The sequence below is a fragment of the Pelodiscus sinensis genome, chromosome 8 (assembly GCF_052426305.1).
Source record: "Pelodiscus sinensis isolate ZL-2025 chromosome 8, ASM5242630v1, whole genome shotgun sequence".
Lineage (NCBI taxonomy): Eukaryota > Metazoa > Chordata > Testudines > Trionychidae > Pelodiscus > Pelodiscus sinensis.
Window position 1 is genome coordinate 22,987,545 of NC_143059.1, and position 23,319 is coordinate 23,010,863.

At 38.6% G+C, this 23,319-nt stretch overlaps 1 protein-coding gene across 4 annotated transcripts in view; it reads left to right on the top strand.

Moving 5' to 3' along the window:
* ARID5B (AT-rich interaction domain 5B) overlaps nucleotides 1-23,319 on the top strand; it is a 168,903-nt gene that overhangs the window by 100,019 nt on the left and 45,565 nt on the right. For 3 of the 4 annotated variants that reach the window (XM_006129784.4, XM_075934883.2, XM_075934884.2), the window contains one exon: nucleotides 16,136-16,248. In XM_006129784.4, coding sequence (XP_006129846.3) covers nucleotides 16,136-16,248 — 113 coding nt within the window. Of the gene's footprint in view, nucleotides 1-14,530; nucleotides 14,805-16,135; nucleotides 16,249-23,319 lie in introns of those variants that run through there. The other variant, XM_006129785.5, reaches the window with a different exon arrangement.

A 23,319-nucleotide genomic window follows, 5' to 3' on the forward strand; every position in this document is an offset into this window, starting at 1 on the left:
CCAAAACAGAACCAGTGCCACAGGAAGGTGTTAAAACAATGTGCAGAGGTCTTTCCAGATGATGTGTAAAAGTGAGGTCTTTACCAATTGTTGTCATGAAAAATCCCTTGTGTCTATACAAACTGCAATTTAGAAAAATATATTTGTATTCTGCTTCTTATTGTAATAGTACCTGGGGGCCTTCATGGGGATGGGGAGACCATCCAAGACTTTGATAAGTGGTCAAGAGCCACACTTTTCTCTGGAGGGTGTGATTAGAGAGGGGCAGCATGTGAAGTGTGTGTCCCCTCTGCCCACAGGGGTGCATAGCTCTTAGAGGGAGCTGCCAGCCATTTTGAGCAGCCTCAGGTTGCAGTAGGCAGAGAGCCTGGCTCAGGGTCTTGGCAGAGCAGGCTGGATCAAAAGGTTTAGCGGGCCACATCCGCTAATAGCGAGCCATATCTTGCCCATCCCTGCCCTAGGTACTACCCACTATTCTGTAAACACATGGTAGGGAGATAGGCTTTACTCTGAGGAGCTTGGCTCCTTTAATGAACTCTGCTGAGGTGCTGCAAAGTATACAGCGCTCCTCCCATATAGAATTCATTGTATGGTCAGGGCCTGGATACGTATCTGAATTCCCGCTTTAGTTTTAGACATGTAATTGTGCCTGTCCTAACATGGTTGCGTAGTGTGCAGTGTGCCGCTGAACAAATGCCTCATTTTACCCTGGAGGTGGCTGCACTTCAGTGGAAAAAGTGATTCCTTTACCTTTATTTGTATGCTGAGAAAGATTAAAAACTGGAAAAAAAATCATTGTGCGATCCATTGGAAAGAATACAATACACTATGCTACCTAAATATTAGATTATGTGAATCCAAATCTTTTGTTTAAAATGTTCATTTTGCCTTTTCCCTGATTATATTTTTTGAATCACCATATATACTTCTTATGGCATTTCTGTCTTGTCAAACTACAGAGAGAAAGCCTCGTAATTAACATTTTATGGATTTGTTTTTCCAAACAGAGCTATATTTATCTGTTTTGAATGTGTAATCCTTGAGTAATATTGTAGATAGTTTTTTAAGTTCTTCCTTAAAAAATTTCTTCAAACTTGTTTTTTATAAACATTCTAAGTCACTATCAAATGCATATGCTTGGGAGAAAGGAATTGGGAAAGAAGAGGATTTTAAAGTTGCACAATTGGGAAAAAAACCAGAAAAAGGCAAATCATGCATTTCTAAAGATCATATTGTTGTTTAATTTTATAGTAACGATCTTTCAGAAATGCAGATGCTTCACAAGAAATAAGTGAATAATTCTAATTGTAAAACTTTGTTGGTTTGTTATATTAAAATGTTAAGATTTAATCAGCCCTGGAGTTGTATTAAGAATAAAAGGACATTAAAAAAAAAAGAAAGAACCCTGACTGAAGCAATAGTGCTCTATCAAAGCAGCTCTCAAATTAAATAAAGGTTTGGCAGGATAGGCTGGAAAGTGAATTTATGTTTTCATATATTATTTTTTCCTGATATACCCTTATTGGCTTGTTTTAGTATTAATGTTATTTACATTTCTGGGTTGGGCCTATTATGCAGGAAATTGTTCAAACCTCTACATCTGTATTTTACATTGAGATGTATTTTTAAATGAAGTGCTTGTGCAGACTTAATTTGGTAATCTATTATTAAATTTATAGTTTCAGGCTGTCTATGTATTTTTGCTTTGTATAGAATGAAAATACCTATGTAGGGGGATATAGACTACATATACACCTGCTTTTGTATATTAAATCTTTACATATGTAGTCCATTTTCAGAAACAAACTGATTCTTTAGCAAATTCCACTTCTCTTCTATATTAGTGAGTTCTACAGACTCCTGTGTTCCCTAGGTTCATATAATAGTTGAACCAGGTTATACATCAGTCTATTTTTAATTATGAATGAACTGTGTAGAAAGCAGTAGGTATAATTTCTTTCAGAGATTCTAACTCATGAAATCATTGTGCCATAATCTGCAACTGTAATGTCAAACATAATCCAAATATTATGTTTCAAACAAAGAACTGTAATTTCCATAAAGTTAGAACTTCCCCCTCCTTCTTTATAATAAATATTATTTGCACAGTAAATCAAATAACATGAAATTAGGGTAAGGTCTGTGACCTTTATTTTTGAAAATGTTCATCCCTGGATATTTTTAGCATGGTTGTACGCTTTGTGTATATTTCTCTCTCCCTTGCTGCTGTTCTGCATGACATTCATATAACACTAGAGGGCAACTTAGAGTTTTCTTTAAACTAACAAAGCTGGAGATGGTTTTAATATCAACTAAGTGTTTAAACTCAGTGAGGATTTATTTCCCTGTCTGCAAATTTCTACATATGTAACCTCTGAGTTTCCATTGACAGCAAATAATAATCCAAATAAAGTTCTTCTGAGGGAAAATATAGACAGAGTGGTTGAGAAAGCTGCTTTTGCCCAAATAAGGATTTTTTAGAGACCCCATGTGTTAGATAATGATCAACTGACAGTTGGTCATGAGTTAATAATGCTGGATGCTGAAATATGCATACCATGTGGTATAAAACAGTTCTGTGGAGGGAGACAAACAGGGCTATAGTTAGACATCAGAAACACAAGGAAATGTGTAAACTGTTTAGTAGTGTTTCTGTTTAATGCACCCAGATAATTTCCTAAGACCCAGCATTGACAGCAAAAGAACATTACACAATCATCACACAGTTATGTAAAACTTGCTGTACAGAACTAAAAAGCAAAAAATAATTGTATACTCTCACAATCTATATCTCTATCTATATTTCTATCTAAATTTTTTAAGTGCTTTAATATAATTGGATATGAGCCTGATTCTGATTTTATATATGCCAGTGTAAATTGGGAGTAATTAAACTGAACTCAGTGTGTTTACACTATTTTACCATTGAGATTACCATCAAGTGCTATTATATTGAAACCCACAAACTGAAAGGTGGTGTGGTGAAGATTATTGTTATTTATTTTGCATTTATATTGTATTTTTGTTTGTACTGACTTAGCTAGTGCATCTTATGCAGCCTGTTGTAAAACTAGACACATCTCTAGATATAAAATATAATGGAAATTGCCTATCTTCTAGAACTGGAAGGGACCTTGAAAGGTCATCAAGTCCAGACCCCTGCCTTCACAGCAGGACCAAGTATCATCCCTGACAAATTTTTGCTTTAAATGGCCTCCATGAGTATTGAACTCACAACTCTGGGTTTAGCAAGCCAATGCTCAAACCACTGAGCTATCCCTTCCCCCTAATGAATTGAGTTATGCCCTGGAAAACATCTGCATATCCTGAGGGTTACAGGTACTCCTGGTTCAGAACCACTGATATATGGAGGGACCCATATAGCTATATTAAGATTATTGGGTCTGCTGTCAAGAAGGCAGAATGTTGATTCTACCAACAGGTAATTACATAAATAGGCACATTTTTTAAACTCAGCTCATACAGCAGCTAGAGAAAAATGTTTATCATTGTGGCACCAATAATAATTTTTCAGTTGATCCTGGGGTTGCACAGAAGAGATATTGTGCAGCCAGATCTGAATGTTCACCAGTAACCCAATGACTTCTAAAGGGGCAGGGTTAGGCCACTTGGAGCACTTTGGAAAATTCAAGCGTATTCTTTGGGTTGCCTTTCCACCTGATTCTCTTTTGCCCTGTTCTTCCTAGTGGAAGTTATGTGTAGATATCAATAACTGAGCACACTGTAGTTCCTGCTTAAATCCTCCTCCAGTGTGAATGTCTCTCGCAAATTCTAATGACATTTCAGTGCAGTGGCAAAGTGCTGAGAAAAGGAAAGAGAGAAAGTGAACCCACCACATTCTTAGATTTAAAGTAAAGCTGTTTTACTTGGGTAATGCAATAAGGGGCTTAAATAACTCATTTGTCATCTCCACATGTAGGCAGGAAGGTGTTTATGGCTTCATAGCTCCCCCTATCAATCCCAAAACCAACATTCCTAGAAACATTCCTTTTTACTCCTCTTGGGTGAATCTCCATGTATTTATTCAGTTTCTTACACAATGCCGATTTCTTACTTGTCTGACAGCTCCTCCGATCTGTCTAATCTTTCTATCTGTGTGGGAATGATTGGTTATGTAGCTATCTTATTATCAAGGTATGTAGGTCATGTCTTCATTGTGTAGTGCTGACTCTGCTAGAGAGCAATTTAATGAATGCTAGTTTTTGTCAGCAATAGACGGAAACACTGCCAGGAAAACCTCCTTACCATGTGCTATATGTTCTTGTTTGTCTTTTATTTTGTAAAGGTTCCTAATGAGAAATTAGTTGCTATTGGTACATTGTGTGTTTTGCCTAGTTTGGATGAGTTTAATTAATTTACATGGGTTTGCAGTCCACCGTCACTTGTCACTGCTGTGTTTGCAAGTCCTTTGTCTTGGCTATTACATAATCAGTTGTGCTTGCTCGTCCTTCTGCCTGTTATTCTTTTACACACAGAATATTCTAAAGAGTCAGATTTCTTTTTGCCAGTGCTGTGATATGCATACACTTCTGTCTGATCCCAAATTCATCGTCCATTGTAATTAGAGGCAACATAAGGAATTGTCAAGTGAAGTTTGTGTATATGGACTTTTAGTCAATTTCAAACCGGGGGAAAGAAAAACGTTAATGAAGAAGGGTTCATTACTCTAACACAGTCCAGACGTGTCCTACTTTATAATTGTCTGATAGCTTCTTCTTTATGGGCTAAATCCTGCTCCCCTTACTCACAAGTGTCACCCAATTCAGGGTTGAAGGTTCAAGTCAGCAAAGCTCTTAAATATGTGCTTTATTTTAAACTTAACAGCTAGTTTCACCGAAGTCAACAGAACTGCTGACTAGAGATGTAATAGTGTAGTCAATTAACCGATTAACCAATAAGCAAAAGCTTATAGGTTAATGCTATAGACTACCCGCATTTTCCTTCCTCCCCCCATACAGTAATTTTTTTAGCAGGCTGGCCAGCAGCCTGGCTCAGTTCTGGCTCACACTGGATCCGGGGCCTACCCCTGCTTTGGCTCTGCATTTAAAGTGTATTAGGAGACAGGCAGGCAGGCAGCCTGGCTCAGTTCTGGTTTGCACTGAGTCCGGGAGCTGAGACAACCCCCTACCCACCAGACAGGGGCTGCTGCCACCATGCACGGCTGCTTCTTTATCAGAGGCAGCAGCAAAGGGCGGCAAGCAGCTGGTCCACAAGAGGAGCTGTTTTTTAAACTGGTTCCCCTTACAGACTAGCTCCTGCATGGCACCCCGAGTTGCTGCCAGCCCCACCCCTGGGGACTATAGAATAATCGACTAACCAATAAAAATTCATGAGGTTACTCAAGTATTCAGTTAACTGATATTTAACTTCCCTACTACTGACATGCTGGTTCGCTGTGTGGTTTGTTGAATCACGGCCATAACTTTGAATGTCCATCTTCCTGTTGTGAGTATTCCAAAAACTCACTCTTTTCTGAAATGCTAACAGAGCAAAAAGGAAGCAATAAGCCCTTATAGCAAAGTTTTTGAACTCTAGCCATACAGCAGTGAAAAAAATTAGTCCAAGTGCCTGATCCTGCACGGTTCAGTGCTCTCAATTTATATTGTATTCAATGGAATTTGAAAACATTCAGTCCTTTGCAAAATCAGGCCTATAATTATCCAGTATGATATGTGCAATTCTTCCAGTCTTGGTTTTAAAGAAATCATTGGAATAGTCTTCCATACAAATGGTGATCTTTGCTTCTATTTTTTTAACTGGTAGTTTGGGGGGATAAAAAAGCAAGCCCCAAATCAATCTTCAACAAGTCAAATGTCTCCATATTAATCCCCACAAAAAGTGTCTGTTCCACTTCTTTCCAAATGAGGAATGTTTTCTTTAGAAAGGTAGCAAATTGATTTTCCCCACATTGAGAATAGAATATCTCATTTCCAAAACAAAACCTTTAGAAATGGTTACACAAGTATACTCTTTATCCTTCAGAGTTAGAAAATTGTTCAGATGTTTAGTGCCTCTCTCAAGGATATTGAGTCCACAATAGTTTTTAGATTTATTCTGACAGGTTCCATTATAAATCCACAGTGTATATAAATTACAGAAAAGAATGAGCAAGTCCTTGGATTAGAAAAACATGAAAAAATACTTTAGTATTAGAACTATGTGGAGACTCTGAATATCCATCTATTTAGAGTGTAACAATATTGACTGTTGTTTATAGCAATAGCAGTAAAATCCTGCTATAAAGGGATCTATTGTTCTGAAGCTTGTGTTTGGAAGGGTTAATATTAATCTCTATATTGAAAAAGGTAGAAGCCTAATCTGGCTCCTATGAAATCAGTAGGAGTTTGCCATTGATTTTTATAGAGGGCGAGATGGGACCCTGTCTTGGTTTATACAAGGGTTCCCAAACTTTCAGCTGCCAGAGCCATATCACTCTGCCTTGTTCTTATGGTGGGCTGGAGTGGGTAAATTCTAGAAAATAACACATATATTTTGCATATAAATCTAAAGGTGTAAGAGACTATTCCTACCTTGAAGGGCTTACAGTTAACATAGACAACACAAAAGCCACTTTCACAGTGAATGGCTTGCTAACTACAAAAGCAGCTTCTACTCTCTTGGAATTCACACCTCCAGATCAGCTACTAGAAGTGGGCCTCATCCTCCTTGATTGGATCCACTTCGTCATCTCCAGCCTGATTCTGGCCTGCATATTTATACCTGCCTCTGGATATTTCCACTACATGCATCTGATGAAGTGGGTCTTTGCCCACGAAAGCTTATGCTCCTACACTTCAGTTAGTCTATAAGGTGCCACAGAACTCCTTGCCGCTTTTGCAGATTCAGACTAACACGGCTACCCCTCTGATAATAGACAACACATGATCCGCTCCTGGCAAAATCAGTGACTTGGGATGATGAACAGAGACTAGGGATGAGGTGAGAGAGAGAAAGAAGAGAAGGCCAAGAATAGGAGGAAGTTAGGAGGACAGTTACTCCAAAACAGCAGTACAATCTACTCCTGGGCTAGCTTTTGAGATGTCATCTAAATATAGCAGTATGTTCATTCTTATCTTCCAGATACTGTAGGATGCTAAACTCTTCCCTGTATGGTGGTAGAATGGTAAGGGACCTTTCTTCATTAAAGCAGTTGGCTTTCTAGTCGGTACATTTTAAAAGGTGCAACATGTAATAATATTCTTCCTCCAAGAGCTAGCCGTTGCCATGCTACTCTGAGTGTGCAATGCTCCTCGTGTGGCTCTTTGCCCCCTTCAGGGTTGCTTGGTCAGCTCCAGACTTTTCTGAGATCCATGTCCTGGCAGCCATCTCTTTACCTTAAAAATAAAATTCAAGGCCTACGTGCATTTATACCACCCTTTAAGAGGTGTTTGCCTCTTGAATCATGTGCTCTGAGTGTCCCATTCTCACCTTGATGAAATCTGAAATGCTTCAGTCTCTCTTGGACCCCACAGAGCTCAGCAGTACTAAACAGGGAAGTGTGCAGCTGGGGAAGGGCCACGCCTGTAAGCTTCTGGGTCCCACATTTGATTTTGGTAAGGAAGGGATTGCTGCAGTGAAAGAGGATTCACGTAGGAGAAGGCAGAAGAGAAAGTGGGAAGATCTGTTAAGCACTCCACACATGAACCACCCTACCTTGTAAAACCTGTCCATCCGAGCCCACGCTCATGTGGCCCCAGTTTGTAAAACCTCCCCTCATTCCTCCAGGGAGAGGAGCTCTAATTTCACCTCCAGTGTTATGATCAAACTCCCCCAGCCCTCAAATGATAGGTACTTCATGGACCTTCTGCCACCAACCAAAACTATACCATAAGTCTCCTTTTCAGTTTCAAATCACCCCTTCAGTCTCACGCCAAAAGTCCAAAGCATTCCCCTCCCCTTATTTGACTGGGGGAATTTCTAGACTACGGAGTCTGCTCCAGGGAATGTGTCTGCTCTTCTGAGATTTTTTGCAGAAGAGCAGACGTGCTATTTCGGAATCCCTGTGTTTCTTGTTTCATGAGGAAGAAGGGATCCTCTGAAAAAGGGTTTTCCAAAATTTGGCCCAGTGTAGACGGGCCAAATTTCGGAAAAGCCTCTTCTCAAAAAAACTATTGGAAAAATATACACAAATTGTGGAGTGCAATCTGCGTACCTTTTTCCGATAAAAAGTGGTGGTCTAGACTTAACTTGTGGCCCTCAATATTATGACAAAGTCACTCTGTTTCTGTATTGGCATGGCTAATCATCTCTGCTGTAGGCAAAAGTACCTTCCTCCACTCGTTCCACAAAACAGAATGCAAATTCAAGAAACTGCAAGCAGTAGTATGGCAAGACAAGTTGGAAGCAGAAATGCAGAACAGCTATCCCAGCACATTCCTCATTTAAGGAAATGGCAATAGGCTTTTTTTGTTCTTTTTAAGTGTTTCTGAGAAACATTACGACCAAGAAGCTAGGATGAGAAGTCATATCAGGAAATAGTTCTGCAGATCAGAGAGCCCTGAAAACGTCTGGGACTTTGATCATGGGCATTACAATTGCTTAGACGTTTGCTAGAATAATAATGTGGAGTGATCAAGAAAGGGTACATGTTTTAGACATTACTACAGGACTATTTACTTACATGGTTTATTGAGCAGCCAGCAAAGTCCAAGGTTATTTTGGACTTCACATGCGTAAGGGATCCAGGTATGGCAAATGAGGTAATACATTCCACTCTCATTACAGACTCTTGGCTGCAGCATCAAGTTTGACTCAATGCCAATGTAACTGGATCTCAACTGGGCAAAAGCCACTTTTTCTCACCCTTCCTATAACAACATATCTTTTCTATCAGTCCAAATTCATGAATCCAAAGATCAGTATTATCAAGAGGATGTAACTAGTTGGACTTGTGATAATAATCAATGTCCAAAAATATTTTTCAACTGTAATACTATCCTATAAACTGCATCAGGCTGGCATGCTGCTGTTCCTTTGTACCTACAGTCCAGCAAGGCTGTACCCATACAGTGCTATGAGATCTCTTTAGTATCAGGTGGACACAATCTAACTAAAGAAAAGATTGGGAGCTTAGGTTTGTACTTGTCTGATTTGTATAAGGCTTAGAATTTTAATATTACATAAATATACTTCATAACCATACTGCATCTCTAGAGCAGTGGTCCCCAACCTTTTTGTGGCCAATAGTACATTCATGTTTTCAGAAGAGTGTGGCGGGCACCAACAATTTTTCAAGGCTTATTTTGTATTTGTACATTTTATATAGGTCTCCTGAGAACATGCTGCTAAGAGCGACTTCTCTGCCCTAGCCTCCCCAGGTCTCCTTTTTCTGCACAGTGGGTGGGAAAGAGAGGATTGTGTTCAGACAACAGTCTGTGGAACAATTTGCCATTTGAAGGCTCCACCATATTTTCTTCTACTAATTGACCCCTTAGACATTGTACTGTCAGAAGGATGTGGAAGGAGGCCAATCACCAGGCCACATCTATTTCACTCATGGTACTAGGAACTTTGGAGCTTTGATGTTGCCATGTGAGACTGTGGCAGTTCTGTTAAAAGGCAGTTTTGGGCCCACTGGACCCAGGGCCAGATTTTTTCAGGTGTTAAACTGAAGTCATTGAAATTATGCCCGTTTATACCGGCAAATAATTTGCCCCTGTTTTGTTGTGCCATTTATAATATGGAACAGTTGCAGTCTAGGTGATAAAAACACTTGTGGCATTTGTTGTGATGTATTTTTAAAGCTATATGATGTTCAGCCCAAGTCTGGAAGGAGGTGAGCTAGCAAGAATGACATAATGGTTAACTCTTATTTTCAAGATACCAAGAGCTAGTTAGTTGTTAACTAGCTGCTGATTTTCTTTTTAAATCATGTATCTGTGTACCCTTTGAACAGTGGGAAAAGGTTTCAGCAACATATACTCATAGCTTTCCAAGAGCTGGATTGGGTAAGGTTTCTTTTGTTTGAGTGCCATTATAGAAGTTTGTGGATAACCACAAAGGGAACATTTAAAAAAAATTCAGCATGGCTAATGATAGTTAAACTTGGTTTCTTTTGCCAGATGGCTAGAATATTCTAAGGATGCTCATCCCCCACCGCTGACTAGGCAGTAGGGAAAGAAATGGTACCTTATGCTTTGCTGTGTATCATTGTGGATGTTCTTGCCTGCATATAGTGGACCAGTGCAGCACAAAAAGTGGATGGGTTTGGCTCTGGAAGGTGGGGGATATGCCTATTGAGAGCTTCTCCTCAGGAGCCTCTGCTGGCAGGACCCCATGAGTGTGTCTAGACTACAGGGTTTTGTCGACAAAAGTCCACTTTTGTCAACAAAACTATACCTGCGTCTACACTACCGCTGAGTTCTGTCGACATAACGTCGACAGAACTCAGCAGTTTTGTCGACGCTGGTAAACCTCATTTTACGAGGCATAACGTCTTCTGTCAACAGAGTTCTGTCGACAGAAGGTGTTATTGCATGTAAACTGTCCTTTGCGTCTACACTGCCATGTCGACAAAGCACCTTGCTTTGTCAACAGAACTGAATGTAGTGTAGATGCTCTTTGTCGACAGAAGCTTTGTCGACAGTATCTGTCAACAAAACTTCTGTCGACAAAAGCCTGTAGTCTAGACGTAGCCCATTAGAAACTCTGGTGGAAGTGAAAGCCATCTCCCTTCCTACCATTAACTCTGAGGGAAGGAGCCACCGATAGCTCCATCTAGCCTCAGTGGAGGTAAATGTGACCTAGAGTTCATTCCCTCTCCTTTCAATGGCAAGGAGATAAGTAGTCTGCATTTCTTTGTTCTTCCACCCCAGCATCAGTGTTGTCTTTGTTTCCTGGCTTGTCGCCAAATTTATGGTCACAAGAGTTAAATATCCATGATCTTTCCAGGAACACTGACCTCTGATATCAAATTTGTGTGAAACACTCTCTTGCAATCTATGTGTGTGATCAAGAAAAAAGTGTTCCAATCATTGAGCAGGTGGTAATTTTTTCCTGAGCATTTACGGCTAAGGTTGCTTTAAGCTGCTTTCTGGTGTGGGAAGAGTTGTTAAGGGATGGTTATCTTCATGTCTTGAGTAACTGTTGATATTCATGCTATTTCAATTTCCTGCTCTTTCATCTAATCAAGAACACAGAACTTCACTACCAGGAAGTAGTAAACTGAAAAACAAGAGCATTCATACTGTACATTTACCATTTACTTTGTCAGCAATTTGTTAGACTTCCCTTTTATTGCTTTACTATTGCAGATATTTGGGTATGAATTAGATCTTTCTTCATCTGCACCTCTTGCTTGATTCTGCAGTGGAGTCATAATCCTGCATCCCATGGCTTTGGACTTCTGGCCAGCATTATGACTTTGTTGCATGACCACATGGGAAGGATGGATGGGTTGTGAGATTGAAAATCAAATTTTAAGAAACAAGGTTCTGCTGCTCCATTCAGCAAAAGCAGTCGCACTGCTGCAAAATGGTGTAAGTCAGTGATGAATTAGGTCCACTTTATCTCTATTAATTGAGCAAAAATGGCCAGCAAAATCATTAAATGCATGGGAAAGTAATAGTTATAATGTGTTAAGCCTTTTGCCATTGCTTATTAGCATACCCCTGAAATCTATAGAATGTTAGTTCATGCCTGCTACAGTTTGCAGCACAGTTGCATGTGTTTTACCTGGACACACCTGACATGTCTAGCAGTCCAGCGCAGGTGAAGTAGGATTCTCTGGTGAAGACTTTCCATTCTCTGTTTTAGATTGTTGTCCGAGTCACAATTTTAACTGAAAATATCTGCCTCTGTGTGTGTGTGTTTTTGTGTGTGTATGTGTTATATAAACATTTTGTAAGTGAAAATTCAATCCTTCTGATGAACTACTAAGCTTGAAATAAACTTTAATCCAGAAGAGCAGGATCCACTTTTAAGCACATGAGTAATCTCATTGACTTTAGGGGAGCTATTTGCATGCATAAATGAAGACATATGCTTAAGTACCTTGCTGACTCATGGCCTACAAAAGCTGATTTAAACCTTTCATATTGTGAGGGGACTCTCGGTAGGTTTCACCACACAATTCCACCAGTGCACCTCCATCCTGAACTTCTGCACTTCCGTTGTTTTCATGCCTGAATCTGTGAAACCCAGATCTTCAGTGCTACGGAATTGTTTAGATGTGGGAACTGATTGTTGGGGACACGAATGACACGAGGAAATACATTTTATTTGTAATTTAAGATTGAATTGGATTCCAAATGTGCAGAATTGAAAAATCTCATAACTTAGTGATTGGGGCTGTTGTTCATGCTTCAAGGTACTGTGCTCATTGCAGTGTGCACTTTCTGAGGGGGAAGGGCTCCAAACACCTTTTAGCCCAGGGGTGGGCAAAAGGGCCTCCGTGGGCCAGATTCAGCCCACCAACCAGGTTGATCCGGCCCATGAAGACCCTGCTGTTTCCCTGCCCCCAGGTCAATTAGGGCCTGGGGGCAGGAGGAGAGCATGAAGTTTCCTCCACCCTGCCCCCTCCCTGCAAAGAGTGCATGGTGCTTAGAAGTGCCACACACTCCTGGTGGGGCAGGAGGAGGCTTTGCACGCTTCTCCACCTCCAACATCTGATTGGCTTGAGGGAGGGGGAGCGTGCAAAGTCTCCTCCCACTGCCAGAGGCATGGGTGCCCAGGGGGGACTTTAGGGGGGAGGGAGCAAAGGCATTCCCCCACTCCCAGACCAATCATGGTCTTTGGGTTGGGAATCAGAGAAGTATCCTGGCCCCACCCCTTTCACTTGAGGCCCCGCCCCTTCTGGAGTGGCCCGGGGCCACTTCAAAAATTTCTGAAGTGACCACTGGCAAAAAATTATTGCCCATCCCTGTTTTAACCCTTAAGATAGACTACACCATGCTGATGAGCATGTGCTGCACCCTGCAAAGGGTTCCAATGACATTTCAGTGACTGGATTTGCTCCTTTCAGTTGGCTATAGGAGAAACGAACATACAACCAGGTAGATAAAGTGGAGTATGCTGTCAAATTTACAGCAAAAGTAGCTTTTATTTAAACTGATAGTATTTCAAGTCTCCCAGATTAATTTTAGACATCGGGGAGCTCATATTGACTAGCATGATGACAAATAAATGCTTCAAAGTTTTACTATTATATGCTTTTCCTATGTTGACTTTCTGTGATCTCTCAAGTTATGAGATCTCACTGACACAAAGGTTTGCAGGAAGTGAATTTCAAAACCATGTACAAGAATAGTTCCAAAAACTTATTTTTCCATTCACACGTGTACATGAGTATTCATGCCTAAAGTTCTTATCCAGACAGGGAACAGGAAAAAAATGGTGTGAATTTCTGGTCAGTCACAACCATCAACTCAACTTGAAAATCCAGTTCTCTTAGAAATCTGTTCATACTCAAACTGCCAAGTATTTTTTTAAAACTGCAGTAGAAATAACTATGAATAAAAAATTCAAGGAAATAGCAGTTTGTTCATAAATATGCCACAAGTAAAAAAAAGTCAAAATTAATCAAATACATGAATTGTTATCAATTATTCGCTTAGTTCCAGTCAATTATCATAGCTCAAGATCACAAAATAGGTATAGTCGAGATGTAAACAGATTTAGAACAATATCTGTATCTGGAATGGGTTTGAAAACAAATGTTAATGGATATGTTTCAAGTATGAATGGAAAGATTTCAAATATTTTCTTTATAGAGTGAATATTAGAGGCAAGCGCCTTATCCTAAGCCATCAGAGTGAAAGGCTATTGTCAGCATTAATTTATATTGATGTTTTTCTGTTATTTCTGTGAATCTGATTTGAATTTGATATAAAAATCTAGTATGTCATCTGTGAGGTAATTCTAGAGCATTCACGAAAGAGCCATTTTTTTGCTGCAACTTCTTAGCAATTGAAACTATACAAAACATTGATTTTATAATAGTTTTGTTTTATTCCTGCCATTTAATGCTCCAATTCAAACTGTGTTTTATATTCAAGCTCAATATACCTAAAATGCTAGTAACAATTTTTTTTTCTTTTAAAGCTTTTAACAAAATACTAGGAGTGCTTTTAGTATGAAACACAATTCAATGCCACAACTCAGGGGAGCAAAGTGTGTTTGAAAGACAGCAAGTCTTAAACTAGTCCTGTTGTTTCTTTCTATAAATAAATAAATAAATAAATGAAATAAAATTGTTCAAGTAAAAAGCATATTGGGCTAAAATGCATCCCTGTAATTTCAATTCCTTCAGTAGAATTGTGCCACGGAAGAATTTGGCCCATTAATTCTACAATGGTCATTAACATTTTAGTACTTGTGCCAAGTTGTTATAAATCCGAGGAAACATTTTTTATATAGAGTCTTTTAAACAAGATATTAACATGTTGGCTTAAGGCTACGTGTAGCTTAGGATTTGTGGAACTCAGTATCACGTCCCAACAATGTGCAGGAGGATCATCAAAACAATTAAGATGAAAACACCATCCACAGTTATAAATAAAGTGAGATGAGATAGTAATGCACTAACTGGCAGCCTGGCAGCAAAAGCTGAAGTCCTGCAAGCTCATCCCACACTCTGTGCTAGTCACTCATCAATGTTTATATGAGTAATGGAGCAGCTGGGGGGAGGGAATTTGTAAGCACAGAGCAAATACTCTTAGTGCTCATTTTGTGTAAGACTGACGTCCACACCAAGTCGAGACTTCCAGGGATGTAGTGTGCAGCCACATGCTGTAGCATTCATGAGTACAGATATTAATCAGACAGATGTTTGTCGACTGGAATGGGTAATAATTTCTTTATCTTTTTCTTTGATTTTTGCATGTTAGCTTCAGAGGACAATTTCAGCATTGCTTTCTTTGGTACTTTTCAATAAGCTGAATGTGATTCAGTGAGTTTTTTACAGTGTGTGTCAGTGCTGAAACAAACAAGGATGTTATTTGGACTTCTTGTTTTAAACCTAGGATTGCTATCTCTTTTTTCTAAACAGACCAAACATGACACGGTTGTTCAAAGTGAAATATCAAAGTAGCACCATTTATTGTTTGCAAACTGATTAAAATGTTATATGTCCTGGAATCACTGGCTTACTGTGCAACAAATATAAGATTAGAAACAATTAGAAGACACTCCAGAGATTTGTGGTGTTTAGATTTCTGACATTGTTATAATCATCCTTTGAAGTAATGAAAACAATGGTTACCTAGAAATTAAACGTTTACAGCAAATTATCTTCTCTAGTATAGTCATTAGTTAATGATTATTTATCATTTTTAATGTTCCTGGAATAGTTTAGTGACCGAGACTGATTTAAATTTGAAAGTATTACATGCAGGACATTTTTCATATTGAACAAATCATCTGTGTTGCCTTTTATTTCCCTGTACATGTTATAAGTGGTCTTGTGCTATAACAATTGAAAGAGAAGTTTGATTTTTTTTCTCTTATATGACCTATATACTAGATTTCTAAATATAGCTCAGAATATCCAGGCTTTTTTCACTATGGTATTTCATAGCTTTCTTACTAAAACATCTTAAGTACAGGATAAAAGTGGAAGTCATTCATTTTCATTTTGATGTATTGTAGCTAACAGTTATGTATTATGAAACGAATCAATTATGTTAATATTTTTGTACTTCTGGAGGTAGTTTGGGTTTTTTCTTAAAGAAAGAACTTTGAAGGAATAACCTTTTGTACTAAAACTTCTTACATGTGTTGGGAATTTTAACACTTCAAATCTCTTCTGAAGGACCAATATTTTCAAAAATTTAAAACTTCTCTTAATATTTACACTTCAGACAAAATAAATGCATCATGCTGATTAATGCGAAGTTTTGCGTCAATGTTCTGTTTTGGTCTTTTGATATGATGCAGAAATACTTGTGCTTCTGTCAGTGTTTTTTGGAGTAAAAATGTTGACTATATTAATTAGATATGTTAAATATGAGATACACATTGGGAGATGTGATATAGAAATGTATAGTATATTAAATTGTAACCCATACAGGATGAGAACATCATAATAAACCTTTTCAGTAGACAGATGTGTACATTTCTGTGACTGATTTTGTTGGAATGATTTATTAACCTCAAATTGTTCTCAATTAATTTTCAGCACCAAATCTTAAAGGCAGACCCCGCAAAAAGAAGCCATGCCCACAGAGAAGAGATTCAATAAATGGTCTAAAAGATTCCAACAATAATTCTGAAAACAAAGCTGTCGCCAAGGTAAATAATTTAGTAGTATTCTCTTAAATACCCTTTTTTTTAAAAAAAGATACAGTCCTCCTTTTGTTTGTCAAATTTAGAGTATAATTTTTTCTTTTAAATAAGTGCAGATTTTTTTCAAGGAGTTGTATTTTTTATATTAGGCTGCCTCGACTGTAGACGTTACTAACAGCAATAATCACCTGGAACCTAATCACTCAAAACCTAAGGCTGTGGGCTTGCTAGGAAAAGGGCAGTGATTATGCTTTTATGGCATCTAGTGTTAGTTTTCACATTCTGTGATACACAAACATAGTTTATCTCAGTATCTTCATATTAAAAATAAACCAGTAGAGCCATTCCAATGTAATTCTAAATATACAATTTGAAGATAGACTCTGAAATTAGAGCAGCCTCTAAATGATGGTTTCCAACAAGCAAGAAAAAGTACATTAGAGGAGGAATGTTAAAGTTCTGACTTAAAAGGAAGGAAATTCAGAATGTAAGCTTAAAGTCTGGACTGGATCTTTAACACATGCTCTTGTGCCTAGACATTCCAGGGTTCTGAATTGTATATATTCTTACATAGTGTACTGTATGGGCTGGGGTATATAGCTACACATTGTGAGTGAAAGTTGTATTGTCTGTCTGTCATTTTATACTTGCCACTTAGGCTTTTGTGGGTTTCAATTCATCTGCTACAATTATTTTAAAAAAATTTCGGTAGATTCATTTACTTTATATTGGGGGGGGGGGAGGAGTTAAATATGAGTTTGGTTTCTCTTTCAAAATAATAATTCACACTCTACAGCCTTCTTCAAGACCTTTATGGTAAGTTAAATTTGAGAGCAAATTATCAGGGGAAAGCTGTAAGATGGAAAGACTGAAGGTTAGAGACGGACCTGCCAACAGGCTGTTTGTTACCTATTGCAGTACGAATTCCGTCATTGTGATATTGTCGATGTAATGGTGCATAGATTTAATTTCCATGCCAACTCTTTGAGTTTTATATTTTAGCAAATTCTGTGGATGTGCATCTGAAAGGCATGAATATCTCTTTGGGAAATACAGTGAAAACCTCTACCGAGCTGTCCAAGTTCTTTTTTGTTTTACATGCTTCCTGTCCTGGGGAGATTACAGGGTTAAAAAGGTTAAGTGACAAGGCTATATTCTCTGTTACTTATACAAGGGTATATTAAATACCATCTCTTAGTCTCCAGTTTTCAGTTTTGGTAAAATCACAGTGTAAATTGATGGCAGCAAAGAAATCCAAAGTTAATGATGAGATTCTGTTCTTAAGTCGTCATTAGTCCCTTTGTGTGCCCTGTTTTGCCCAGACATCAGCTAAAAGGAACTGAATCCTGATGTTTTGACTTTCAGGATACTTAGAGAAATATGATAGACTTTGTCGGAACATTCTAGCTGTAGATATATACAAATTTGCAAAGCCTGCAGGGCAAACATCCCATTTCGGATAAATTCCCCAGGATTTGCTGTTACAGCAAATCTCTTCCTCCAAAGCACATGACACATTTTCTGAGCACAAGACAAGGAAACACCATACTGGTAATTATGGTCTACATTGCATACAATGTCTACCTAGACAATTTATTAAAACACACCTTATCTGATTATCTGTATTATAGCTACATAAATGTGGACACTTTTACTCATCACATATAAGAATGTTTCAAATAAGAGGAAATATCTACCTTTTTTTCTAGCCATACTGCACTTATTACTGTGCGGACATTAGCAACTTTCATTATCCTAGCCAATTTAATTTCATTATAAATAATAAAAGTGTTAATAATTTAAGGCAGTATGTTGAAGTTCTTACACATGTGTGTAGTCTCACTGACTTCACTGGGACTCTTCATATAAATATGCGTTGCAGGACTGAGTGTATATTTTATTCAACACTGGGGGTTCGTCTACACAGCAGCATTATTTCAGAATAATTTTCCGAAATAACAATGTGAGTGTCTACACAGCAATTCCGTTATTTCAAAAAAAATTGAAATAACAGATGGTTTATTCCGACTTCTGTAAATTTCTTTCCATGAGGAATAACACCTATTACGAAATAGCTATTTTGGAATAGCAGTAGTGTAGATGCTCCACTGCTGCTATTTCGAAATAGCTCCCCCCCAGGCCATTCAAAGTAAATACTCCCCAGGGCCTCCTGGGGCTCTAAATTGAAGTAGCACATCCACATTAGGGGAGCCTGCCTCGGACTAATTTTGAGGCTTCCCTGTTGTGTAGACATGCTATTTCGAAATAAGCTATTTTGGAGTATTTCTTCCGGAATCGTTTATTTCAAAATAAGTGTGCAGTGCAGATGTACCCTGGGTGAGTTACCAACAAATGAAGATAACTCCAACACAGGATCATTGCACTTCAAGCTGAGTCTTGGCCTAATGCTTTGGGTCTGCTTTGTGGCGAGGGTTGCAGCCATCCCAGTTTCTCACCGTTATTGTTGGATGCTTGGGTAACACAGATGTCAGATTTGGATCCAGGCTAGGTTGCCCCTTAAGATTTTTCCCTTTTCTGTCCTAGGAAATTGGTAAATATCCAACAATAGCTGCCAAAGAGTCCACCTAAACCAGTGTTGAAAATGATTTAACTGACAGTGTGGATGGCACAAAACCACTTTCAGTGTCAGTCACAAGACTGTGTTTAGTAATGATTTTGGGGATGGTTTTGTCTCATCTACTCTCACCTGTAACTATCAGTTGCACAGTTTTCTGCACTGATACAGGACGTCCCATTGTTGACAGCTGTTATTAGCCACTGGAAAGTCTCTTAGTCAAGACATCTTTTGCTGATGGAGGCAGTGTGGCCTGTCAACATTTTCATTACTGGAGCCCCACGGGTGAAGCAAATGGGAAAAGTGCCGGGATTCTGAACATTTTGGTTTTGATTCCTTCATCTGTAAAGGACCATCTCTGACCACGTAGCAATAACCACTTGCTAAACTTCATATTCTGAGCTGTCACTGAGTGATTAAAAAGCTTTTAAAACCATTCTGGGTTTAGTTTTCATTAAGCTTGTTTATCTAAACTATGAGCAAACAAGCGTGTGGACTTTTCTTGTTACTTGACACACATAAAGGCATTTGATTTGGTTTCGGTAGTGCTGAATACATTCCAGGTCATGCAGCCTTTCAAAAACTGAATTATAGCACTATTCCAGTGTTTGAGAGTTCTACTTTGGGAACCACTACCTCCATAAGGCAATGAGCCTGCTCTGGCATTTGATCTTTGTGCTGGCCTTTGTGTCCGTCTTATACCAACTAGGAGTTTCCTTGGATTGAAAATCCTGACCTCACTGAAGTTTGCTGTTAACTTCAGTGGAACCAGGATTTCTTCACAGGTGGGATGAAATCTCAAACCCTCTCTTTTATCAGCAGTGGTTTATGCTCTCCCAGGTATTCTCAGGCTTTAACATTTCATATGTCAGTCTTACTGGAGAGATTTCCACAACTTTTGAGTACAGTGCAAATCTAACCACATCTGAAACTAAACCAGCATGTTCTCTTGGCATTGTGCCACCATAGAAGTTCCCATTCAGTGTCTGTAAAAATGGGTTATAAGATTTGTTAAAATGGTCTGATCTGCCAGTTCTAGGAGGTGGAAGGATTAATTTGTTAAACATGGAAATTGTTCCCCAAGTTAATGTACTCATTACAGCATCCCCTAATGCAAATACTGAAATTGAATTCTCACTTCATTTTTGTGACAAGGGGTGGAAAATAAGTTTTAAATTACCAACACATGCTCTTCCTAAAGCCACAGGTGGTCTGGCATGCTATCAGACCTGGAAAGTTATTCTTAGATCCCCAACATTATCTAATTAAAAGAATTTAATCTGGTTCTGGAGGGAGCTGCGAGGTGCATATTACATGACCTCTGGCAGAATAAAATGACTGTAAGGTGTTTTTATTTTCCATGAATGTTATCCCCATTGTCCATAATTGGAGGGTCTTCTGTCCCTTGCCATGGGTGACACAGCCAGTGCTAGAACAAAGAAATGGATAAACATTTTCCAGGGTCATCACAGAAAAAAACACCCCGTTCTTTATATTCACTGACTCTATCCTCAACCTTGTGTTGTTGGCAATGAACTGTTATTTTGGAGCAGGGGAATCAAATTTCATTTTGGATTAGGATTTTTTTTAAAAGAGGCCTGTGGGAATTAGGCACCCAAACTCAATTGAAAATCTCAGTTTTTGCTATACGATTAAAAGAGCAGGAAAGGATTTTCGAGTTTTCTGAATACGCTCGGCAACAAAATGATTTTCCCAGGACCAACCATTATCAATCATGCAAATGAGCTACTTTTAGTGGGCTCAACAGGGTTGGGATAACTTTCCCAGTGATCTGGATAGTATCTGAAAGTTTACTGGATCCAGGTGAAGGAGTCTGGTCTGAGACATAGTAAAGGGGATTCATCAAAGTAAGTGTGCATGTGGGTTCTACCTTGCCTCACCTGTAGAAATGTGTATTAGAAAGTGGTTCAGATTTTTTAGAACTTTTTCTGGCCCAGGGCCGCTGACCCACAGAAAAATCAGTTGGGGGCTGCACACAAGTGAGAAGCAAAAAAACCCCAACTCCCCCCGCTCCCCACAAACACACAAAATCCCTCAATCCCTCACGGATGTGGTCACACATCCCCTCACAGGTAGGGGACCCAGCCTAGAAGATTTTGTGTGCTCCGGTAGATGGGGGTCTGAAGTGCCAGCATTGGAGACTCGATAAAGGCATGCTGGGGGCTTCATGTGAGCCTGAGGTTTCCCACACCTGTTTTAGAAAGTGATTTGTCAGTACTGTCAAGGGTGTCTATAATGAAAGGATAACTCCTACAAAAGAAATTTAGAACTTTGATTTTATAACAGATTTAATAAAGCTAGCCAAGCAGAATGCTGCAGAGAATGGGGGAAAGAAGGGGTACCACTCCATGTTTGTTGTCTTTATGCATCTTGCCTTCTGGGAAGTTTTTAAAAAGTAGCCAATACTTCACAAAAACTTACTAAACTGGATCAAAGACTGTGTTTAAAGCACAGGTTTTCAGATGCCCTAAAAAATTTTGAACAGAGATCCAGACCCCTTTGGAAATCTTAGTCATGGTATGCAGACCCCCAAGCGTCCATGGACTACAGGTTAAAAACCAGTGGTTTAGAGTAGTGTTTCTCAATCTTTTTTTATAAAGTACCCCTTTAAAAACAATTATAAGTACCCCCAGTACCTACAGTTTTCAGACACACAAAATTTTTTCTACCATTGCAACACATTTGTTTAAACAACTTAATTGTAGCCAGGCAGGCGATGAAATTTTCAGTGTAAAGAGTATAAAATAATAAAGTGCTGTAAAACTTAAAACAAAAATTCAGTTTTCTCCAAATTTCAGTTGTGTTGACATACTCCCCAGACTTTTCTCAAGTACCCCAAGAGTACTCGTACCATTGGTTGAGAAACACTGGTTTAGAGAGATGAGAATTTTGGGGTCAGTGTCTGATTTCGGTTGTGACAGTGTAAACATGGAGTAACTGCATTGACTCTAGTGGGATTATGCTGAATTTACCAGTTTAATCAAGAACAGAATTTGGCACTGCGACACCAAATTATTCAGTGATCATTTGTTCATAATGCTTGTCACATGGTGGCGAAATTGTACGTGGAACTCTGCAGGCTTTCTCAAGGGGGTCAACAAATCTGAGACTGCTTATGTGCCCTTCCTAGACATTTTTGGTTTTTTTGAGTTCTGCAGACACTTTGACTTCCCTGTTCTGTATATTGAGGTATAGGGAGCTGTGTATTACATGGATTCCCCACTTTCAATTTCTTTTTTCTTCCTTTTTTTATTCCATTATGTCTCCAAAGGTGTGTCTACACAACACCCTTAGCTTGAAATAAGCTATGCAATTTGTGCTATGCAAATTATGTAGCTTATTTCAATTATATTTCAATTTTATTTCTACACAGCACCAAATTTTGAAATAACACACTATTCCGAAATTCCCCTTAAACCTCATGGAAAAAGAGTTACTAGAACCTTGGAATAAGCTGCTCATTATTTCAAAATCTATTTTGAAATAACAAGCTGCTTCAATAGACGCGGAATAGCTATTTTGGGATATTTCCGGTATCCCAAAATAGCTCTGCAGTGTAAATGTACCCCTAGAAAATAACCTTCCTTACCATTAATTTGCTTTTGTGTGAATCAGTCTGCTTCTGATTTATAATTTTTGTTTAAGCCATCATTGCTTTGTTTGTAACAGCCTATTTTAAAGTAAAACATTGAAAATGGGCAGATGGACTTTTTTCTCTCAAGTGTGTTCTGAAAATGAAAAATGCTCCCAGGTGAAAAATGTTTATTCCAAGTTTTGTCCTTCAACAAATTTATGGCTCAATTTAAAACCCTAGAAATTATTGAAATTATCATACGGAATAATTTAGCACTCTGTATAGCACTAAAATGCCTTTAAATATTTGTTCAGGTCAGCAGGGTAAAAAAAGCTCCAAGGGATTAGTTACTGACTGAAAAAAGGAGGGCTTGATCTAAAGCCCATTGAGTCAATGGAAAGACTTCTATTAGCTTCACTGGGTTTCAATGAGACCTTGTTCTTTACAGAAGTCTCCTCAAAAACAGTACTGTGACTAAAAGGCAAAAGACAATATATTTATTGCAGGATGTTTTCTTCCTAACGTCAGATCAAAGACTATTGAGAGATATCAGGAAAGCACCTGAATGGATGGATAAATAAATAAATCTAAAAATTCTCAACCCCATTTTTTAATCCTAATGATTCTTTCTTGTGGAGGAGTAAGGCTCTAAAAGGCTCTTCCCTAGGGTTTGGATAGAGAGGTTTCCTCAAGAAACTACCACCACACTCCTTCAGGTTTGCCATCCTTGGCCCACGTAAGAGGGAAACATCCTGCTCTGTGTTATTCTCTCTAAGGCTTTCTAAAAGAGACCTGCCTGTGCTGTTTTAGAAATGCTAGCAACATGCAGAAGGGTATGTAAGATAATTTCATTTGATATAAAGAAAACGTGATAATTTGGCTCTTTTCTAATTTATTTCTGTTTCTA